The 23451-nt window shown below is 41.8% G+C and overlaps 1 protein-coding gene across 1 annotated transcript; it reads left to right on the plus strand.

Moving 5' to 3' along the window:
• Positions 1-4820: 4820 nt before the first annotated feature.
• Positions 4821-14457, plus strand: LOC130096050 (zinc finger protein 260-like). The gene is made up of 4 exons (XM_056262684.1): positions 4821-5046; positions 9088-10779; positions 10864-11083; positions 14400-14457. Exons 1-4 carry the CDS (start codon positions 4821-4823, stop codon positions 14455-14457), a joined length of 2196 nt encoding a protein of 731 aa, XP_056118659.1.
• Positions 14458-23451: the final 8994 nt, after the last annotated feature.

A 23451-nucleotide genomic window follows, 5' to 3' on the forward strand; every position in this document is an offset into this window, starting at 1 on the left:
TACATCAATCGATCCTGTTAAGTGTCTATTATTTTTCTGTATATTCACAATAAAAACAAAGTGTTGTGCTTTTTGTCAAATAAAGAAAAATAAACATGATGCGAGTTTTGCCATCTCTCTGTCAGTGCATTCCATTCTGAAACGCGTCCTAAAATTAACTATAACTCCGCAAATACTTGTCATACAGGCACGAGAGATTTTTCTTTATGAAGCTTGAATTCTCTTCTTTTCAATGAAGTAATTTATATAAAAAACAAATATTCTCAGTTTATGTAATCTGTATGAAAGATTTTTTTTCCCAGCTCATTACACTTCATTACGCGTTAATGTGACACGCCCACGGAGGACGCGCGCTATTCAAACGCAAATGTTGAGGCAAGCCATGACAACGCCCACATCAGCCGTTCCACCGCGGCGGTAAAATGTGGGGTGTATTTGCTGCCTTTTACCGCTAAGAGGCGCTACAATCATAGACTCTGAAAAGTGTTCGTTTATTCTCTCTATTGCGTAATCTGCTGCCGCGCCGCGGCTCATTCAGAGCGATTGAAAGCTGGTAGCAGATGAATTCAAGTGAAACGTTGTTAAAATAATAATCACAATACTGAAATTAGGCTACTAAAATTAAATTGAATAAATAATGAAAACATTTCAACATAAAACATTGCAATAAAAACATTTAGGCTACATCAATGAGGCTTTGCAAGAGCATAAGACGTTAACCTTAACAGCGTACAGACGGTAGCTCAGTGGTCAATGCAACAACACGAGCTTCAATGGACCCGAGATCGAATCTCAATGTAGCATACATGATGTTGGCCGACAGCGTTTATATTTTACCACCTTGATGCTTAAATAGGTAACTGTTTATAACTGTTTACTTATTTAAAGTCAAGAGTTTTGTTTAATTATCATTACAACATACATTTGCTACATTCCTGTAGAACCGCAGCCGCTGCACAAACGACACAAACTGATGAAGGAAGATTGGCAGCCGATTGCATCAGAAAATGAAAATGAAGAAGCTCGTCTTTAGTCTGCTAAATTATTGTGTAATGTAAAAGAACACTAAAATGACTTAAGTTTGAAACCAAGTTCGAACATTTCAAGGTTTAAATAAAGTGGCGGGACAGTTTTTTATTTTTTTTTTAAAACAGGGTTGCATCGAGTTTAGAGTTTATTTCTTTTGCGATGCAAAATAAGAAACACTAGGCTAATCTTATTCTTGCGACATTTTAAATTTGTATTGCCAAAGAAATTTCAGCTAAATTAAACAATTAAAACAGTACAAAACGAAAATTGTCCAAAGCAACATAATTAAATTTAATTAATCTCTTTTTAGCAAGTTTATTTAGTCTCCCTCGCTGCGCGTGCCGGGTCTCTCTCGAAATTAAACATTTCAGGGTAAAAACACATCATACAGCTGATAATACTGTATATGTCGCTGCGTGTCAGCCATACAAATCACGAAAAAAATATTTAGCCTTTAATTGTTGCTTCAAAGACACAGCATGCCTTGTTGAATTCACCTTACAATAACTTCAATTGAAATTTTGTGTGAAAAAAAAAAATTTAAATAGGCTACAATAAATAAACTACAATATTTATAATTTAATAAGATATGGGGCCTACATTTGGACACATCGAGAAATTTATCCTTACAATAATTTTGCCTGCTCATCGGCTGGCTATCCGACACTCTCCATATGAAAGAGGAACATTAACACCTTTGTCCAGCAACTGAACTGTCCCTCCAACCCCCCACCGGCTCTCTAAGTCTGAGGCTGACTTAACACAAAGAGAAGTCGCAATTCACACTTAAATCGCTATTCTAGACAGTGTTGATAATGAAGGAATTAAATGATTTAAGTTACATGTAGCCTAGTGATATTTATGTCATAAAAGTTTATTACTAAATATTTCATTATTTCAATAATTGATTAAATAAAATCAAAGCCAGCTTTTTCCAAGCAAAACTAAATATAATCTGAAAAAACGCATGTTAATGTGTTGTCATGAACAAAATGTTCAACTCAATATTCAATTCTACAGGGATCTTTGGATCCTTACAACCAGGCATGCAATTAATTAAGATATTTTTTTTTTGTATTATTCAAATAAATATCGAACCACGGTGCTTCGTGGTAATGCTGCTAAATTAAATAACATTTTTAGAATAATTATGAACTTAAATGAAACAGTATCGCAACATTTCGACAAATAAATTATTTGATCTGTTTTTACATTTTAATTCAGGGCGATTTAGCCTACATAATTAGAGCAAGATTTTCACCCTTGTCTTGTCATTTTCTCATTGGGAAGCGCTTACATTGCATGTTTGAGTAGATCCTCTGTACCTCTCGTTTTCATATGGATTACATAATCAGATAACATTTATTAGCCTAAATATTTAGACATTTAAAGGCTTTAGACATAGCCGATTTCTTATCGTGACTGAGCTGAAGTGGCTTTCGGTTCATTTTTGTGACGCGCAGTTCCCGGAGACAGAGACGACAGATAAACTTTTGTCGTTAGCCTAATAGTATGAATACAAGTTTACAGTTTTGAACGATGTAAGCTAATCTACTCTTATCTGTATGACCAAAAAATTACGGAGTCGCCTATTAAGCTATTTTAGCTGTAATGAGAAAAATAAATAGATCTAAATGAACGCGCCGCCGCGTTTGTCGAACACTAACTCAACATGCCAGAATAAAACCCGACTTTAGAAAAATGCATAGGGCCACTCGGCGTGGTGTGCCAAAACACTTATAAACTTCAATATTTCATTCAAAATAATCTCAAAACGCTTTGTGAAATTTGAAAAGCCGTGCATGCATTAAGGCCACTTGAACTAATGAACAACTGAAACACTGGTTTTGATTTTATTGTTTGTCGTTTAAACGTGCCTGTTGCATATCTCTATTTTATATATTTGATATGGTCTATTGGTGAAGTAGCCTAGCCTAGCATTGATTACTGTGGAGGGAGGGGTGTGGGGATTAAAATAATTCAGCAGAAGCAGGGATGTTTAGACCAGAAGGAAATCCCCGTCCCCCCTGGCAAATCACACTTTACTTAAAACCATGTTTTTAAAAACTCTAGGTTGTAGGGAATCCAAAAAAAAATATATATATATATATATATATATAGCCTATATATAAAAAAAAAAATTTTAACAGAACTGCTTTTGAAATTACGATTGGTAGCCTATTATTATACAGATGCAAAGTCGTTCTGTTGGATAGCCTACTATGTTCCTTAGTGTAAAATGGAAATGCATGGTAATTTTATTTTATAAATATAAGCAAAAAACTGTATGGTGTAACATAGTTTTAGAGCTAGACAAATCTCTCTGCATTAATGAATATACAATTTACAGTAGATCATGTTTGTTCGGGATTTGAACCCGTGTCATCTTGATGATCGAACCGTAAGTTCTACCGCTCGGCTATGAATTTACTCACTGAGAATTGCCCAAACGTTTGTTTCTCACATGAGCGAGAAAACGTTTTGTCGTTAGCCTGTGAGTGTAGGCCTATAGCCTACTACATGAATAATAGACCTTTTACAGTTTTAAAAGATGATATCTTATCTGTATGACCAACAATTACGCAGTAGGCTATAGCCTATTAAGTTCTTAGCTGTTATGAGAAAAATAAATTCAAATTAACGCGCCGCCGCGTTTGTCAAAATCTAATTCAACATGCCAGAATAAAGCCAGATTTTAGAATAATGCATAGCGCCACTCCGTGATGTGCCAAAATATCCTAATTATAAACTTCAATATTTAATTCAAAACCATCTCAAAACGCTTTGTGTCATTTAAAAAAGCCGTGAATGTATTAAGGCCACTGGAACCAGGATCGTAACTGAAACGCGCTGCATGACTCAATAGTTGCGCTGGTTCAGATTGTATTGTTTGTTGTTTAAACGTACATGTTGCATATTTAAAAATTTTTGTTTAAAAATAAATGTTTGTTGTTGGCTTATTTGGAAATTACCATAACTTGTAGTATTTCATCCTTACTGTTAATTGCCCCACTTACGTTTTGCTAAATGTCCCTTTGCGCCACTTGGCGGTCATTTTGCGAACGACTTTGAAATGCGACTGGTTTATTTTTACGGCGGTGGATTTGCCGCGGCTGTAATAGGCATTCTGGTTGACTACCTACTGTACATTAGTAAATGTTATTTTTACATGAAGACATCCAAACTATATTGCTATAGCCTACTGAGATTTCTTCTAATCGCGATATACTAGTGTCTGTAATGACAACATTTCGTTGACTAATTTTGGATAGATTATAAAGTTTTTAGGCTATAAAATAGACATCAAATAAGCTTTTGTTAGACCGTTTCTGCTCATATGTTAAATATATAGTATGTTTTGTCACAAATAAACTAATCAACTGTTAGGGTGTACTCACACTAGGCACGGTTGCCATGAACCGGGCCCAAGTACGATTGTCCCCCCTCCCCACTCCCCCTCTGGCCTGCACTCACATAGGGTTTCAGCATTCGTGCCGGAGCACGCTTACGTCATTATGGTGCGTGCGACGGTTTCGGGATAAACAAGAAGAGCGGCGCTCTCTGAACACAATGAAGTCCATCGCTCTGTTTTCTTTGTGGATAATTTTGTGTCGTTTGGTCCACGGTGGTCCACAGCCTGTTGTTAAACAGATGCGTCACCTTAGTGGCGCGAAAATTTTCACGTAATCGTGCTGCTCGTATGAGGAGGTTTGCAAGGTACCAGCTGAAGTGCAGCAAGGACTTTGCAGCTTTGATTACGGACTGTGTTGGTTTTGGAGCGTCGCAAAACCATGACGCCACGCGTCCTGTTCCGTGCTCCAGCACGGTTAGCGCTCACACTGCATGCGAACCGCGCCCGAGTCCAACTGAACCGTGCTCTGGCCCACCTCTTCCAAGCGGGCCAGGGCCGGCTAATCGAGCCGCGGCCGGGCACGGTTCGGAGCACTCACACTAGTCAAACGAACCGCGTTTTGGTGGTCAAACGCACTCGGGCACGGTTCAAACTGGCTAGTGTGAGTACACCCTTATAGTGTTTGTTCCAATGCAAGCTATATCAAAATAATGAATCCTTAACTTTGAAATATGTATGATAAAATGTATTGGCCTACTTTAAAAAACAATACTTTATAAGACATTTATGGAAAAAGACAATTTTATTTTCAAGATGTTTCCAACTCAAACTTTGAACCAATTCCGTAGAATGGCCCATATAGCCATTTGACCAGGATTTGTTTCCAGGTATGACTAAAAATGTGCTTTTGGCTTTCATTTATATTTTGATTGTTTGTATATGTATATATATATATATATATATAGTTATTTATTTATATATTGTCCTTGCATTCTTCTTTTGTGACACCCCTGAATGAAAGGTTCATTATTATGCAGGGTCATTGTCTGCTCAGGTGAGAACCACTTAATTATTCATGAGGGGGTTGGGCAGTTCACCCCCATCCGCATATTGCCTTTGCAAACAAAAAAATGTTTTTCACAATTTAAAACAATCTATTGTTTTATGTGAATGATTAGACAGGATGATTTTCAGATCATTTTGAAGCCTAAACTCTAGGCGACAACATCCATTAGTCAAAAGTCTTGTGGACACATATTTAGTGTGTGTTTTGTGCCCTTATTTCAGAAACTTTATTTTTTAGTTTTTTCAATAACCATGCATAAACAATATTCTCTCAAAAATACAAACATGTACATACATGTTGCTAACATATTATGGTAGCCCTGTTTGTGCTAAATAGAGTGTAATTTCACCAGTGCCATTAATATGTTTCTAAGCACCTGAAAAAAGCACAAATGTCAGGGCATACCAGAACATCTCAAGGACCCCAAAAACACCTCAGACCCCAGAGGGTTAAAGGCAGAACAGTTTCTGTCAGTTTAGTGTGTCTGCGTGAGGTAATCGCAGCTGCTAACACACACACGCTCTTGAAACCGCGCCCTCTGCTGCAGCTCATTTGCATTTAAAGGGCCAGACACAAAACGGTGCGTTTTGGCAAACCCTCAAAAAGTGACAACTTTAACATGCTATATAAAAATATCTGGGGGGTATTTTGTGCTAAAACTTCACACACACACTCTCTGGGGACATCAGAGATTTATTTTACATCTTGTGAAAATGGCATTTTACCACCACTTTAAAATAATTAACAGCTTGTTTCATTACATACACTCACCTAAAGGATTATTAGGAACACCATGCTAATACTGTGTTTGACCCCCTTTCGCCATCAGAACTGCCTTAATTCTACGTGGCATTGATTCAACAAGGTGCTGAAAGCATTCTTTAGAAATGTTGGCCCATATTGATAGGATAGCATCTTGCAGTTGATGGAGATTTGTGGGATGCACATCCAGGGCACAAAGCTCCAGTTCCACCACATCCCAAAGATGCTCTATTGGGATGAGAACTGGGGATTGTGGGGGCCATTTTAGTACAGTGAACTCACTGTCATGTTCAAGAAACCAATTTGAAATGATTCGAGCTTTGTGACATGGTGCATTATCCTGCTGGAAGTAGCCATCAGAGGATGGGTACATGGTGGTCATAAAGGGATGGACATGGTCAGAAACAATGCTCAGGTAGGCCGTGGCATTTAAACAATGCCCAATTGGCACTAAGGGGCCTAAAGTGTGCCAAGAAAACATCCCCCACATCATTACACCACCACCACCAGCCTGCACAGTGGTAACAAGGCATGATGGATCCATGTTCTCATTCTGTTTACGCCAAATTCTGACTCTACCATCTGAATGTCTCAACAGAAATCGAGACTCATCAGACCAGGCAACATTTTTCCAGTCTTCAACTGTCCAATTTTGGTGAGCTTGTGCAAATTGTTGCCTCTTTTTCCTATTTGTAGTGGAGATGAGTGGTACCCGGTGGGGTCTTCTGCTGTTGTAGCCCATCCGCCTCAAGGTTGTGTGTGTTGTGGCTTCACAAATGCTTTGCTGCATACCTCGGTTGTAACGAGTGGTTATTTCAGTCAAAGTTGCTCTTCTATCAGCTTGAATCAGTCGGCCCATTCTCCTCTGACCTCTAGCATCAACAAGGCATTTTCGCCCACAGGACTGCCGCATACTGGATGTTTTTCCCCTTTTACACCATTCTTTGTAAACCCTAGAAATGGTTGTGCGTGAAAATCCCAGTAACTGAGCAGATTGTGAAATACTCAGACCGGCCCGTCTGGCACCAACAACCATGCCACACTCAAAATTGCTTAAATCACCTTTCTTTCCCATTCCCACATTCAGTTTGGAGTTCAGGAGATTGTGTTGACCAGGACCACACCCCTAAATGCATTGAAGCAACTGCCATGGGATTGGTTGATTAGATAATTGCATTAATGAGAACTTGAACAGGTGTTCCTAATAATCCTTTAGGTGAGTGTATATCTTAGAATGAATCCGCATTTTTTTACATTTCCGTTGAATGAACAGTTTAATGACTCACTCAAAGACAGGCCCTTGCCGCTACCTAGTGTCGTAACAGTGTAACTGGACTGAGTGACAGTGTCTTGCGCAGAGACGAGCAATGCCGATACTGGTGAAATATCAGCAGAAATCTTCTCGTAAAGTGAGAACCCATAAAAAACCCATAAAACATTTCATCAAGTTGGTGATTTTACACATTTTTACATTTATTCCAAAATAATAACTAAAGGCAGTAACAATTTAACCGATTTTTAATATTATTTGTGAACTAATGTTCAGCTTTTCTTTTTAATTGTCAACTTATTGTCATCAGTCATCAAGCTTGTTCACACTGGTGGTCACAGAAATGAAGATGTATAGTTAATTTCTCCAAGCTGTTTGCTCACTAAAAAAAAAATCCACGATCATGTTTTCAAGCCATTTCAAGTATGATTTTGACTTGAGGTGTTTACTTACTCTTTAATTAGTCTTCCCATTAACGCAATGTCTTCAGTCAGACCGATGAGAATGTGCACGAATACAAGTGGTGGGAATTATCACCAGAACCAATAATAACTGATCATATAACCGAGTTGCCAGCAGCCATATCACCCTGTAGTCCAAGACTGGTTGCCCACTGAAGCTAAGCAGGGCTGAGCCTGGTTAGTACCTGGATGGGAGACCTTCTGAGAAAACCAGGTTGCTACTGGAAGAGGTGTTAGTGAGGCCAGTAGGGGGCGCTCTCCCTGTGGTCTGTGTGGGTCCTAACGCCCCAGTATAGTGACGGGGACACTGTACTGTCAAAGAGCATCGTCCTTCGGATGAGACGTTAAACCGAGGCCCTGACTCTCTGCGATCATTAAAAATCCCAGGATGTCTTTCGAAAGAGTAGGGGTGTAACCCCGACATCCTGGCCAAATTTGCCCAGTGGCCTCTGTCCATCATGGCCTCCTAATCATCCTCATATACACTAATTGGCTTTATCACTCTGTCTCCTCTCCACCAGTAAGCTGGTGTGCGGTGGGCATTCTGGCACAATATGGCTGCCGTCGCATCATCCAAGTGGATGCTGCACATTGGTGGTGGTTGAGGAGATCCCCCCTTCTATGTGAAGCGCTTTGAGTGCCTAGAAAAGCGCTATATAAATGTAATTAATTATTACTATTATTATTATATACAATCACAGCGCAATGGAGGTCTTGCATGACATTCCCCCAATTACTTTCATTCTCAATTACCCCCATTAACCCCAGCCCATGCTTTATAGGGTCTGTTAAAACTCAATGGGCTCAGGGGAGGCAAGAGAGACGCGGCGTCCTGCTGTAACTTCACCTGAAGGCGTCGCTGTTGGACAGTTACTTTTTAAAAACAAGCGAATTTTACACTTTTTAATGTCACATTTTTAAATATTTGCGTTTTTACTTTTGTGTTATATCTATTATTTTCTCATCTAGTTTTTTTTAGGCGACACTGCCTCCCTTGCCTCCTCAGAGGAAACGCCCCTGATCATAACATTTTATAGCATTTGTCTACTTTGTTACTCCAGGGCTCACTTTAATGGCCTTTCACTTCATGATCCTCTTTTTGAATTATTTTGATGTACTGAAAAGGAAATTTTCTCTTTCATTTCAGACCTGATGGAAGAGAATGAGGAGAGTGAAGTGGAGGAGGAACTTCATGTCAAACCTGGAGAAAAACAGTTGAGTCGATCAAAGACTAAAAAAACATTTTTAAAGAAAACGAGCGTGAAGAAATCTATAACCTGCACTCAGTGTGGAAAGAGTTTTTCAAGGAAATATAAACTAAAGCTTCACATGAAGATCCACAGAGGAGAGAAGCCGTTCACTTGTGATCAGTGTGGGATGAGTTTCTCAAGGAAATATGGTCTAAATATGCACATGAGGATCCACACAGGAGAGAAGCCGTTCACTTGTGATCAGTGTGGGAAGAGTTTTTCAAGGAAATCTAGTCTAGAGATTCACATGAGGATCCACACAGGAGAGAAGCCGTTCACATGTGATCAGTGCGGGAAGAGATTCTCAAGGAAAGAAGGTCTTGAAATTCACGTAAGAGTTCATACTGGAGAGAAGCCGTTCAAGTGTGATCAGTGTGAAAAGAGATTCTCTACTAAACAATATTTTCATGATCACATGAGAATTCATACTGGAGAGAAGCCGTACACATGTGATCAATGTGGGAAGAGCTTCACACTAAATAGAGGTCTTACGCTGCACATGAGGATCCACACTGGAGTGAAGCCGTATGTATGTGAAAAATGTGGAAACTATTTCACACAGAAACAAACTCTTGATGCTCACATGAAAGTTCATACTGGAGAGAAGCCGTTTAAGTGTGATCAATGTGGGAAGAGTTTCACCCGATTAAGAAACGTTAAAGAACACATGAAGATCCACAGAGGAGAGAAGCCCTTCACTTGTGATCAGTGTGGGATGAGTTTCTCAAAGAAATGTGGTCTAAAAATGCACATGAGGATCCACACAGGAGAGAAGCCGTTCACATGTGATCAGTGCGGGAAGAGATTCTCAAAAAAACAAGGTCTTGAAATTCATGCAAGAGTTCATACCAGAGAGAAGCCGTTCAAGTGTGATCAGTGTGAAAAGAGATTCCCTTACAAACAATATCTTCATGTTCACATGAGAATTCATACTGGAGAGAAGCCGTACACATGTGATCAATGTGGGAAGAGCTTCACACAAAAATCAGGTCTTACAGGGCACATGGGGATCCACACTGGAGCGAAGCCGTATGTATGCGAACAATGTGGAAAATATTTCCCACACAAACAAAATCTTGATGCTCACATGAAAGTTCATACTGGAGAGAAGCTGTTTAAGTGTGATCAATGTGGGAAGAGTTTCACCCGATCAAGGGTCCTTAAAGAACACATGATGATCCACAGAGGTGAGAAGCCGTTCACTTGTGATCAATGTGGAATGAGTTTCAGACGAGAAAAAAGTCGAGAGATTCACATGAGAGTTCACACAGGAGAGAGGCCGCATGTATGCGATCAGTGTGGGAAGAGTTTTATCCGACCAGGAAACCTTAAGAGTCACATGATGATTCACACAGGAGAGAAGTCCTTCACATGTAATCAGTGTGAAAAGAGTTTCCTACACAAAGAAAATCTTAAGCGACACATGAGAATCCACACTGGAGAGAAGCCGTTCACATGTAAGCAATGCGGCAAAACATTTATTAGGGCATCAATCCTGAAGGCACACCTGACAGTTCATACGAAGGAGAGGCCACATTCATGTTCTGTTTGTGGTAAGAGTTTCTCACGGCGGCAAACTTTACAAATACATGAGAAAATACACTCTGGTGTGAGAGAGTACATGTGCTTTGAGTGTGAGAAGACTTTTATTTCAGCAAGCAGTTTAAAATTACACCAGAGAATTCACACTGGAGAAAAACCTTACAAGTGTTCACACTGTGACAAGAGATTCTGTCAGTCAGCAAATCTGAAAACACATGAGAGGATCCACAGCAGAGAGAAGCTGCACACGTGTGATCAGTGCGGAAAGAGTTTCACTATTAAAACTCTTCTGAAGTTACACATGAAGATCCATGAGGTGGAGAAACCACATCACCGCAGTCTGAGATCACGGTTAGTAGTTCATCTTTATGTGCTGAGCAAACAAATTCTCTTATGTGCAAGTTAGGTACAGAAAAATCGCCCTGTAGCCCAAGACTGGTCGCCCACTGAAGCTAAGCAGTGTTGAGTCTGGTCAGTACCTGGATGGGAGACTCCTGTTAAAACTGGGCTGCTGCTGGAAGAGGTGTTAGTGAGGCCAGCAGGGGGCGCTGCTCACCCTGTGGTCTGTGGGTCCTAACAGCTCAGTATATTGACCGGGACATTGTACTGAAACAAGCACCGTCCTTCGGTTGAGACGTTTAGCCCAGGACACACCAAGTCAGCTTTAGTTTTTTTCCGCACCATTGGCTCTAGTCTCTGTTTTTTCGGCTGATTCGGCATGTAAAGTCAACGTTGGCCTCTCAGTGAGAGAGATGATTGGCTATTCCATTAAGTGAAAGAGTCAATAATAGCAAAACAGCGAGCAAAGAAGTCAAAACGGTACAGTTAGAAGGCTGTTATAATTTGACATCTTACCGGAGTATTCCATCGCTCAAATATTTTCATAATAATCATGAGTGGCAAAAATGATCGGCATGATTTATATATAAAACGGTAAGATGAGTTTACGGTTTGTATATCTGCAGTCCTAGTTTTGATTTCATGTTTTGATTGACGAAAATAGACACCAGCTAATATAGAGAGCTACTTCCTTACATGAACGCAAGTTGACAGCCGGCTGTAGTCCTTTTGGTGTGTTTAAGCGTGTGTTTTTTGGCCAACATGTAGGGGATGAGAGGCGACAACACAGTCAGCTTTCAATTACGCTATTTCTTTGACATCAGATTGTTGTGTCCCTACACTTAAAGCGAGGTCCTGACTCTTTTGGTGTGTTCTCGTCTCGTGTACCATCACTCACTGCTCTTGGTTGAATAGCTTTTAAGGATTAATCTTTAATTTAAACAGTGAAATATTCAATGTTATTTTACATTTGATTACTTTATTACATTTCTGTACCTGAAAGCTAATGTTAGATCTGCCTGAATATCCTGAAAAGCCCTGTTTATTTTATAAGTATATTTGCTCTATTGTGTTTATTTGTGCTATTGTTTGTAGTTAGATTTTTTTTTTTTTTACCTTTTTTTATTTGACAGTGTTTTTTTCCCCCTGAACATAGCACATACTTTACCGTACCGAAACCGTGAACCTAAAACCGTGATACAAACCAAACAGTGAGCAATGTGAACTGTTGCACCCCTAGTGCCGACAGATAGCATCATAATGCGCCGCTAAACCTTGTGCCATGTGCCGATAGATTGTGTCATGTACCACTAAAACTTGTGCCGACGGATTGATTGATGTGCCACTAAAACTTGTGCCATGTGCCGACAGATTGTGTGCCACTATAACTTGTGCCATGTGCCGACGGATTGTGTGCCACTATAACTTGTGCCATGTGCCGACAGATTGTGTGCCACTATAATTTGTGCCATGTGCCGACAGATTGTGTGCCACTATAACTTGTGCCATGTGCCGACGGATTGTGTGCCACTATAACTTGTGCCATGTGCCGACGGATTGTGTGCCACTATAACTTGTGCCATGTGCCGACAGATTGTGTGCCACTAAAACTTGTGCCATGTGCCGACAGATTGTGTGCCACTAAAACTTGTGCCATGTGCCGACAGATTGTGTGCCACTATAATTTGTGCCATGTGCCGACGGATTGAGTGCCACTATAACTTGTGCCATGTGCCGACAGATTGTGTGCCACTATAACTTGTGCCATGTGCCGACAGATTGTGTGCCACTAAAACTTGTGCCATGTGCCGACAGATTGTGTGCCACTAAAACTTGTGCCATGTGCCGACAGATTGTGTGCCACTATAATTTGTGCCATGTGCCGACGGATTGTGTGCCACTATAACTTGTGCCATGTGCCGACAGATTGAGTGCCACTATAACTTGTGCCATGTGCCGACGGATTGTGTGCCACTATAACTTGTGCCATGTGCCGACGGATTGTGTGCCACTATAACTTGTGCCATGTGCCGACAGATTGTGTGCCACTAAAACTTGTGCCATGTGCCGACAGATTGTGTGCCACTAAAACTTGTGCCATGTGCCGACGGATTGTGTGCCACTATAATTTGTGCCATGTGCCGACAGATTGTGTGCCACTATAACTTGTGCCATGTGCCGACGGATTGTGTGCCACTATAACTTGTGCCATGTGCCGACGGATTGTGTGCCACTATAACTTGTGCCATGTGCCGACAGATTGTGTGCCACTAAAACTTGTGCCATGTGCCGACAGATTGTGTGCCACTATAACTTGTTCCATGTGCCGACGGATTGTGTGCCACTATAACTTGTGCCATGTGCCGACAGATTGTGTGCCACTAAAACTTGTGCCATGTGCCGACAGATTGTGTGCCACTAAAACTTGTGCCATGTGCCGACGGATTGTGTGCCACTATAATTTGTGCCATGTGCCGACAGATTGTGTGCCACTATAACTTGTGTGCACTATAACTTGTGTGCTATAACATGTGCCGACGGATTGTGTGCCACTATAACTTGTGCCAAAAAAAAGATTTGTTGGTTGATTGGTATCTATTAACTCGTGTTCAACCCACATGAAAATGATTTTCACATATGATTTGGTCAGTTGTGTGTTTTGACTCCCACTTGTTAGGGTGTAGATAAATCGTCAAAAAAAATTTTGTATTTGCTTTGCTGCAAACATATCATGACACTAACACTTGACACATGGACAATACTCAAACAAAATAGAAATAATATAGAAATATATAAATGCACAACATAATAAAAATAATAATTTCACATAATAATAATAATAATAATAATAAACACAGATATAAACAATAAAACAAATTTATAAAAATAAACTCTAACATCAGGAAGGACCTGAAAGCATTCCTGACGTAGCAAAGGCATTCGACTGTACTAAAGCTAGCGTACGCATAAAAAAACTGAAGTGTACTTTGGGCTTTATTCGCTGTCAGTAACACAGTTTGTTAGTGAGATATCAAGTGGTAGTTTTATGTAACAGCAGTGGCTCTGGACATGTGACCAAAAGCACATAACTTATTGGTTGGCCCGCTTTTTTCACATTGTAATGAAAAGATTAGAACACCTCTGTAAAAAAATCTGTCACATTAGTTACAGTTTCTGTTTTCATAAAAGTACTAGCGCTGACAAGATGGCTGAAAAGCTAAACTCTCATTTCTTTCTTACAAGGACACAGGACAAACGGTGTTAAACTGAAATCTGAAATATTGATTATTTATCTGTTAAAAATAAAACTTGTTTGTGTTTTTGGCAGAACTACCAGAAAGCATCTGGAAGGAGAGGACAGAGATAACGCCAGTGATGCAGAATGAAACCTCATGATACGTAAGAACAAAGAGGTTGGTGTTTATTCTTGAGTCCTCATTCATTTATCATGCTGAAGAAAATGCTGATGCTCGCTAGATTTACATTGTTTCAGGTCGAGAATAAAATATGACAGACTAAAGCACATAACCCAAGTGTATTATTCTGACTTTGAACTTTTAAACATTTTATTTCTTTCTTTTATGATGTGCGGTGCAAGTGGCGCTCTCTATTGTACAGCCATGAATTTGCTTTAACTTCAGTCCAACACATATTGACGTTTGGTTTGAAAGGCCCGTCTGTCAACAAATTCTTACATTTTTGCTTAGAGGCCAATCAGCTTGTGCCGTGTAGGAAACGCTGCGCCATCTAGAGATTCATGACCAAACTAGTGATTTATAACTCAAATCATCTTCATGACATTAAAATAGATCATAATCGTGCACAGCAGTTGTCGACAAGATTTGATGGGATTAAAATCACTATTAATCTCATCAGTGATCTTGACTTTAAGCTTCACTTTTCACTTTACGTTTGTCTTCCATTTGAAATCTCATATTATTTAATGTTTCTTTTAGACGTGCTGGACGTGAACAAGGAAGAAAAAACAGAAGCCAGAAATCACATGAGATTCACGTGAGAGTTCACACTGGGAAGAAGCGGATCAGGCTTTCGCTCTGAAATCACATCCACCTCATTCTGCAGACAGTCTACTGAAATCTGTGATTTATCCTTGACGATGATGATGATCAAACCTGTTCCTTGAAGTCATTTTAGACCTTCAGCAAAATGTTTTTCAGTTTATACTAATGCCTGTTGGGCCTGCTCATTGTCAATTAAAATAATTTAAAAATTAATCATTTGTAAACTATTTTCTTCTGTGCTTTTGCCTTACTAAGAATTATTTGCTGTGCATTGGATATTCAAATCAAGTCAAGTCACCTTTATTTATTTATTTATTTATTTTTGATTGTTTTTTTATTTGAAATAATAACATTACAAATGTCAGATGACAGCATGAATATCAATAAAATAGAAAAAAAAAAAACACAAACACACAAAGGACACAAGGAGGGGTAACTTAAAAGGAACATACAAATAAACCCCGGCAGCCAATTACAGCACAGAATAATGCATCATCAATTTAAAACAATTCTTTTAGAGCTTGGGCTGTACTACTCCAATGAGTAACCGTTTGTATTCTAGCCCCATTTATCCTTGCAGTGCTGCGTTCTAAACAAGCAATATAATGAAAAGACAGCAGCCAGAATCTTCTAAGATCCATGTCAGGAGTGAACCATTGCTGTATAATTGTTTTTTTAGCAGCAGTGAAACCAGACATTAACAATCTTCTCTGAACTAACGTAAAGTTGTATGAAGAATCATCATTCAACAACATAAGACAAGGGTCGAGGTCAAACTGCAACTTTGTGATATGTTTTAGTACTTGAACTACATGTTTCCAAAAATTGGATATAACCGTACAGTCCCAAAACATATGCAAAAAAGTACCTTTAGAGTTATTGTTGCACAGACTGCAATTAGGATTTGAAGAGAGTTTCATCAAGTATCGCTTGTATGGGGTACAATACATTTTGTGTATAGTTTTGAAATGAATAAGAATGTGTGAGGGGTTTTTGGAGGTAAGACAGAGATTTGACCAAACTGTATTCCAGTCAGGGCTATAGCCCAGCCATGAGAGTTCTCTCTCCCACACAGCTAATACCTTCAAGGTTTTATATGAACATTCAAGTAGTCGTTTATAAATCAAGGAGACTGTGCCCTGAATTTTCCCAGTATTTTTGAACCACTTTAACAATGGGTGATCATCTAGGCTGGAATTCCAAGGTACCCCGTATGCTTTCATTGCAGATCTTAACTTCAGGTACATAAAAAAGGAGGTACCTGGCAAAGAATAATCTGCTTGAATATCTTGAAATGCGCGCAATCCACTGCCATTGAATATATCGCCAAATGTGAACACACCTTTTAAGGACCAGGAAGGGTAAATGAAAGGTTGATTACCAGATAATAGGCGGGCATTGTTCCAGAGAGGAGACTGACGTGAGATTTTTTTAACGTGACCTGTAATCTTTTCTGCATTGAACCACGCTTTTAAAGTGACTGGGATAATATTTCCGAACTTCTGATGTAAACTTCTTGAGCCTACACCAGTAAAAGGCAGATCTTGAAGTCTATGGGGAAGAACACGGTCAGACTCAATGCTTCTCCAGGGTACTTTGGAGTGAGTGTCCACCCAGACACGCATGGCCCTAATTTGGAAAGCAAAGTAGTAAAGCATTAAATTAGGAAGTGCAAGACCGCCATGCAGTTTTGCACGCTGTAATACTGAAAGTCTGACTCTAGGACGCTTACCACCCCAGATGAATTTAGAGATTAATGAATTCATTTATTTGAAATATTTTGGAGGAGGAAAACACAGGAGCATGAAAAATAAAAAGTTAACTCTGGGTAAAATGTTCATTTTAACCGTGCTAATTCTAGCTTGCATTGACATTTTAACGTTGTCCCACCTCTGTATGTCCTGCTTAATTTTCTGACTGATTCTAGAAAAATTTGTCTGAGCAATCCTAGACAGAGAATCCATAATTTTAATACCAAGATAGGTGCATGAATTAGCAAAGACAAGGCCACTAGGTAGAGATACTGCTTTAGTAATGCTATTAAGTGCCATTAAGGATGACTTATCCCAGTTTATTTTATAGCCAGACATAGTGCAAAGGAGTTGAAAAAACGCAAAGCTTCTGGTATAGAGGTATTTAAGTCTGAAAGATAGGTGTTACTGTTTGGCTTTGTCTAAGAGCTTGTGCGAGAGGTTCTAGTGAGAGTGCAAATAAAATTGGTGACAAGGGACAACCTTGCCGACAACCTCTTTGAAGTGAGAAAGGTTGTGATTGATAGAAACCTGTTGATACGGAAGCAGAAGGACATTTATATAACAGTCGTATAATATTCAGGAACTTGGAGCCAAATCCAAAACGTTCCAAAACAACCCACAGATAACCCCATTCAAGCCTATCAAATGCTTTGAGAGCGTCCAAAGAAAAAATGGCAGAAGTAGCATTAGTGGTCTGAGCGTAATCAATAATGTGTAATAGTCGGCGCATGTTAGCCGATGCTAAACGGCCCTTCAAGAAGCCAGTCTGGTCATAATGAATCAAATTATCAATATATGGTTCCAATCTTAAAACCAATGCTTTGGCTAGGATCTTGGCGTCGGCTGATATCAGAGATATTGGACGATAACTAGAACAACTTAGTGGATCTTTGTCTTTTTTAAGTAACAGGGTAATGATGGCAACATTTTGATCTCTATGAAGTGTACCATGATCAATGGCATAATTCATGGACTTCAGAATTAGGGGGCCCACAATATCCCAGATAGCTAGATAGAGCTCCAGAGGAATTCCATCAGGGCCGGGAGATTTACCTTTCTGGAACAATTTAGCTGCATTGTGGAGTTCCTCCAGGGTTATAGGAGCATCCAGTAATTCCTGAGCAGATTGGTAAAGTGGGAAGGTTCAGGTGACTGAGAAAATCACTACATTCTCCTCTGTTGAGGCAGACCTCAGAAGAATACAATGTAGAGTAGAATGATCTAAACTCATCGTTAACAGCCTTTGGGTCCGTAGTAATTTCACCAGAGTCAGTTTTAATAACATTAATGCCGGCTTTAGATTCGCACTCTTTGAGTTTCAGTGCGAGCAATCTGCTAGGCCTATCTGCATTAAAATAGTATTTTTGCTTGGTTCTATGAATGATAAACTCAGCTTTGGATATAGATAGAGAAGTATATTCTACTTTCAATAAAGATAGCTCCTTATTAAGCTCATCAGAAAAAGAACAAGCCTGTTGATGATCTAGATCTGTAATCTTTTTTTCTAGCTCCTCAGACCGTTTATTCCTAGAGGCCTTGACTTTGGCAGAATATGAAATGCAATTACCCCTTAAAAAGCATTTTGTAACTTCCCACAACATCTGTGGATTGTGGCAGTGGGAATTAATTTCCCAAAAAATAATTAATTCCTATCTAAGTTGATCTAGGAAGGAGATATTGTATAATAATGAAGTATTGAAGCGCCATCTATTGACTTTAGAGGTTTTAGCACCTATAGTAATATTACAGATAACCGGTGAATGATCCGAAATCAAAATAGGCAAAATATCAATAGTACTGATGTATTGGACTAGAGAGGGGTCAACCAGAATATAATCGATCCTAGAAAACGATTTGTGACGTGCAGAATAGAATGTGTAAACTTTAGAGTTACCATTTTTAATACGCCATGGGTCTACAAGATTAAGCTCTGCGATTAAGCTATTAAGAGCTACTGACGAGGGCGTTGCGACAGAGTCAGTGGAGGAGCGGTCTAACTCAGGGTGGACACAAGCATTGAAATCCGCGCCTAAAATAATCTGATAATCATTGAAACTAATCAAAGTTCCAGAAATAGTATCCATAAATTGGCGGTCACATACATTCGGTGCATATATAGATGTTAGAAGGACTTTAGTATGATTAATTCTAGTGGCAACATATACGAACCGCCCACAATCATCTTTCCCCATTGAATCCACAGATAAACTTAGTGATCTCTTATACAGGATTAAGACACCTTTAGATTTGTTAAGCGCACATGAGCATGCCAACGTCTTATAATATTTATTTTGAAAGCGATGAACATCTCCGTCTTTTAAATGGGTTTCTTGGAGTAGCGCAATTGATACATCTTTTCGTCGCAAAAATTCCAAACAACGAGTGCGCTTTATTGGTGAGTTTAAACGACTCGGTTACTAACGTAACCTCGGTTCCCTGAGAAGAGGGAACGAGTATTGCGTAAGTAGCTTACGCTATGGGAAAACTCCTTTTCTCGAGAAATATTGAAGTCTTTATGTAAAACGCATTGCAGCTGCACAGCATACAGCAATGAGCGAGGGAGCTCGGTCATTGGCTGTGCTGCGGCAACTGCACGAACCAATGACGGGGCGACTCTGAACCCGCTTCCATTGAGCGTGCTTCGCGCCCACGCGCGTCAGAGCCCGCCAAGATGGGCGTGGCCAAGGGCTATATATTGAGCGCCCCGTCGTCTGAGTTCTTTAGGTTCAATCAACTGAAGCGAACTGACCAAGCACAAGCACGGCAGCTTACGCAATACTCGTTCCCTCTTCTCAGGGAACCGAGGTTACGTTAGTAACCGAGTCGTTCCCTTTCGAGAGGTTCCTCTTATTGCGTAAGTAGCTTACGCTATGGGAACGCCATGTAAAACGCCGTGCGTGCTGACTTTGCTCTATTAAGTCGGAGGCAGATGCCTGAGCCTTAAGCAAAGTAATTATCCACGAGCCGGCCGAAGGCGGGTTTTATAAGGGACAATGTGGAACGGCCCAATGGGCGCCCAGAGAAACACACATAAGCACATTTTCATGTACTGATATGTATGAAAAATCCTCTAAGTCAGTCAGAGACGGACCCTATAAGGGAGGAGATAATGTTCAGCATGTACACACTCCAGCCTATGCACAGCTAGACCGACAGTATGTTGGAGTGCAATGAGGGGACCTGTAGTTTATAAAACCTGATAAATGTTGACGGCGAGGCCCAGCCTGCCGCCGCACAAATATCTTGAATGGGTATCCCACTCGACCACGCCCACGAGGAGGCCATGCCTCTCGTAGAGTGAGCTCTGATGCCTAAGGGGCACTGAAGGCCCTTGGCCTCATAAGCCAGCGCTATAGCATCAACTATCCAGCGCGATATTCTCTGCTTTGAAACAGCGAGACCTTTGGTGCGGCCACCAAAGCATACGAACAATTGCTCTGTCCGTCTGAACAGGGCAGAACGTTCCAAATATACTCTGAGCGCCCTGACCGGGCAGAGTAAATTAGCGTCGGTTTCGTCTGCTGGAGACGATAGCGCGGCCAAAGATATCACCTGTGCTCTGAAAGGTGTAGAGAGCACCTTAGGAATATACCCGTGTTTTGGCCTGAGGACAACCCTGCTGTCGTTAGGTCCAAACTCCAGGCAGGCAGCGCTTGATGACAGCGCGTGCAGGTCGCCCACTCTCTTGACTGAGGCGAGAGCCAGCAAGAGAGCAGTTTTGAGCGAGAGCTGTTTGAGGTGCACAGTTCGGAGGGGTTCGAACGGGGCACTCTTGAGTGCGTCCAGGACCGTGGCCAGGTCCCAGATCGGCACCGAGGGGGGGGCGTGGGGGATTTATCCTCCTGGCGCCCCTCAGGAAACGAACAACTAGGTAGTTTTTCCCTAGTGTGCGTCCTTCTACAGGGTCGTGTGATGCCGCTATGGCAGCTACATATACTTTGAGCGTGGAGGGGGTTCGGCCTGCCTCCAACAGCTCTTGTAAGAAAACGAGCACACTCGGTACTTCGCATGTCTCAGGGTTCAGGTTCCTGGGTTTACACCAATCACTGAACACCTTCCATTTCTGGGCATATAAGCGCCTCGTGGAGGCCCATCGCGCCTCAGTGATGGTTCTCAACACTCCACTGGGGAGGTTCTCGGGAACCCGTTGAGGGGCCACGCATGGAGGGCCCACAGATCGACTGATGACCTGAGGTAGCATCACGACCGGAGGGAAGGCATACAGCGGGCGGCTCGGCCAGATTTGGGCGAGCGCGTCTGTGCTCTTTGAAAGGAAGAGAGGGCAGTGCGCATTTTCCTTGGAGGCAAAGAGGTCGACCTCTGCTTTGCCAAAGGTTTGCCATAACCACTGAATCGTCAGGGGGTGGAGAGACCATTCTCCTGGGAGAACTTTGTCTCTGGACAGCATGTCCGCTCCCTGGTTCAGAACACCTGGCACATGCGCTGCTCTCAGCGAGCGCAGGTTGTGCTGGGACCATAGGAGGAGCTCCCTGGCCATCGAGTGTAGGGAGCTCGATCTGAGTCCACCCTGACGATTTATATGCGAGACTACCGTCATGTTGTCTGTTCGGACTAAGACGTGCTTGTCCTTCAAGTATGGGAGCAGGGCTCTGAGAGCCAAAGCGACCGCTTTCAATTAAAGACAGTTTATATGTAGGCGCTTCTCCGGGTTTGACCACAAGCCGGAGACAGGCCTGCCCTCGTAAAGGGCCCCCCAGCCTATTTTGGAGGCATCTGTCGTGATCATTTTTCTCCTTGTGTTTACGCCCAAACTCACGCCGGACTGATACCAGTCGACAGCTTTCCAGGGTGTCAGGGCTTTTATGCAGCCGTGATTTGCTCTGATTAAAAAGTGGCCCGAGCGCCACGCGTGAGTGGGGACACGGCTTTTGAGCCAGCGTTGGAGAGGACATGCGTATGTGCAACAATCCTAGCTGGAGTACAGCTGATGCTGAGGCCATGAGACCGAGCATCCTTTGAAATCGCTTGACGGGGGCGCGCGCACCCGCTCTGAACGATGTTGCAAGGCGCCGGATAGTGGGCGCGCGCTCTGATGAGAGACGCGCCGTCATCTGCACTGAGTCTAGCACTATTCCCAGAAAAGAAATATTCTGGCTGGGGGATAGCATGCTCTTTGCAAAATTGATTCTTAGACCCAGGCAATCTAGATGACTGATAATCCAAGACCTGTGTGTCACTAACTGGCTCTCTGATTGTGCTAGGATTAGCCAATCGTCGAGATAATTTAGTATTCGCACTCCCCGCTGTCTCAGGGGGGAAAGTGCTGCATCCATACATTTCGTAAATGTACGGGGTGCCAGTGACAGGCCGAATGGTAGTACTGTGTACTGGTATGACTGTCCCTCGAAAGCGAATCTCAGAAAAGGCTTGTGATGAGGCGCTATCGGAATGTGAAAGTAAGCGTCTTTCAGATCCACTGATAGAAACCAATCCCCCGGGCGAACTTGCGCGAGGATATGCTTGGTTGTTAACATTCTGAACGAGCGAATCATTAAAGCTTTGTTCAGATGTCTGAGATCTAGAATGGGGCGGAGACCGCCATCCTTTTTCGGGACGAGAAAATAGCGGCTGTAAAAACCTGCCTCGCTCATAGAGGGAGGAACTGTCTCTATAGCGCCTTTCTCTATCAGTTTGAGCATCTCGGTGCGTAGAACATGTGAAACATCTTTTCTCACTTTTGTCTCGACCACTGCTGTGAAGCGGGGCGGTCTGCGAGCGAATTGAAGCGAGTAACCGTGTTTTATTATGTTCAGAACCCCTTTCGGCATGTCGGGGATATTTTCCCAAGCTTTCGCTCGCACAGATATGGGCTGAATGCTGGCTGGGGGCGTGTCGCAGTGACGTATGGCTCCCGCCAGCGAATCGCCCTGTGCTAATACCAAGCTTACAGCTCTCAGCGGCGCGGGCGCGCACTGAGCAGCTTTGTTGAATGCCGAGTGCAGGGGTGCGTGTGAGATTACAGGCACGCTCGCCGTAATGCTCACAGAGTGAGATGGGGAAATGTTTAACACTGTATGGATAGTGCTTATGGGTGGGGGTGCATAGACTGTGGTAGGCACGCGCGCCACTTTCATAAAACTTCCCGCTCGTGGCGGGAGGTTTTTGGCCATATAAACAGTGTTTGTGAGTTGGGGTGCGTGCATAACAGCGGGCACACGCGCTACTCTTATAGAACTTCCCGCTTTTACTGGGGAAGTGCTTATAACTGTGGGAACAGTGCTTATGTGTAGTGGTGCATACGTGACAGTTGGCACACAATCTACATTTATGGGGCGTCCAGCCTGAGCTGGGAAAACATTTGGCACTGCGTTGACAGTTTTGGGAATGCGCACTTTGGTGTGGACACGTGACCCTTTAATGACACAGACAGAAAATGGCTCTTTTTGTGATTTCTGTGTGTCGCCGTAAAAAACGGCGTTTGTTTGCAGGTGGGCGAGCTGTGTGGCTGGCACATTGGCTGCTGTATAGACATTTCCAGCCGCCTGTAAGGGGACTGGGTAATGTTTTAAAACGTTTTGGAGAGAACGGTCCGGCTCTTGCGTGACACGCGCTCTCCCTTTTTCTCCCTGTAGCTAGGAGGACT

The sequence above is a fragment of the Rhinichthys klamathensis genome, unplaced genomic scaffold (assembly GCF_029890125.1).
Source record: "Rhinichthys klamathensis goyatoka isolate OS25496 unplaced genomic scaffold, OSU_Roscu_1.1 h1tg000011l_1, whole genome shotgun sequence".
In the NCBI taxonomy this organism is placed as follows: Eukaryota; Metazoa; Chordata; class Actinopteri; order Cypriniformes; family Leuciscidae; genus Rhinichthys; species Rhinichthys klamathensis.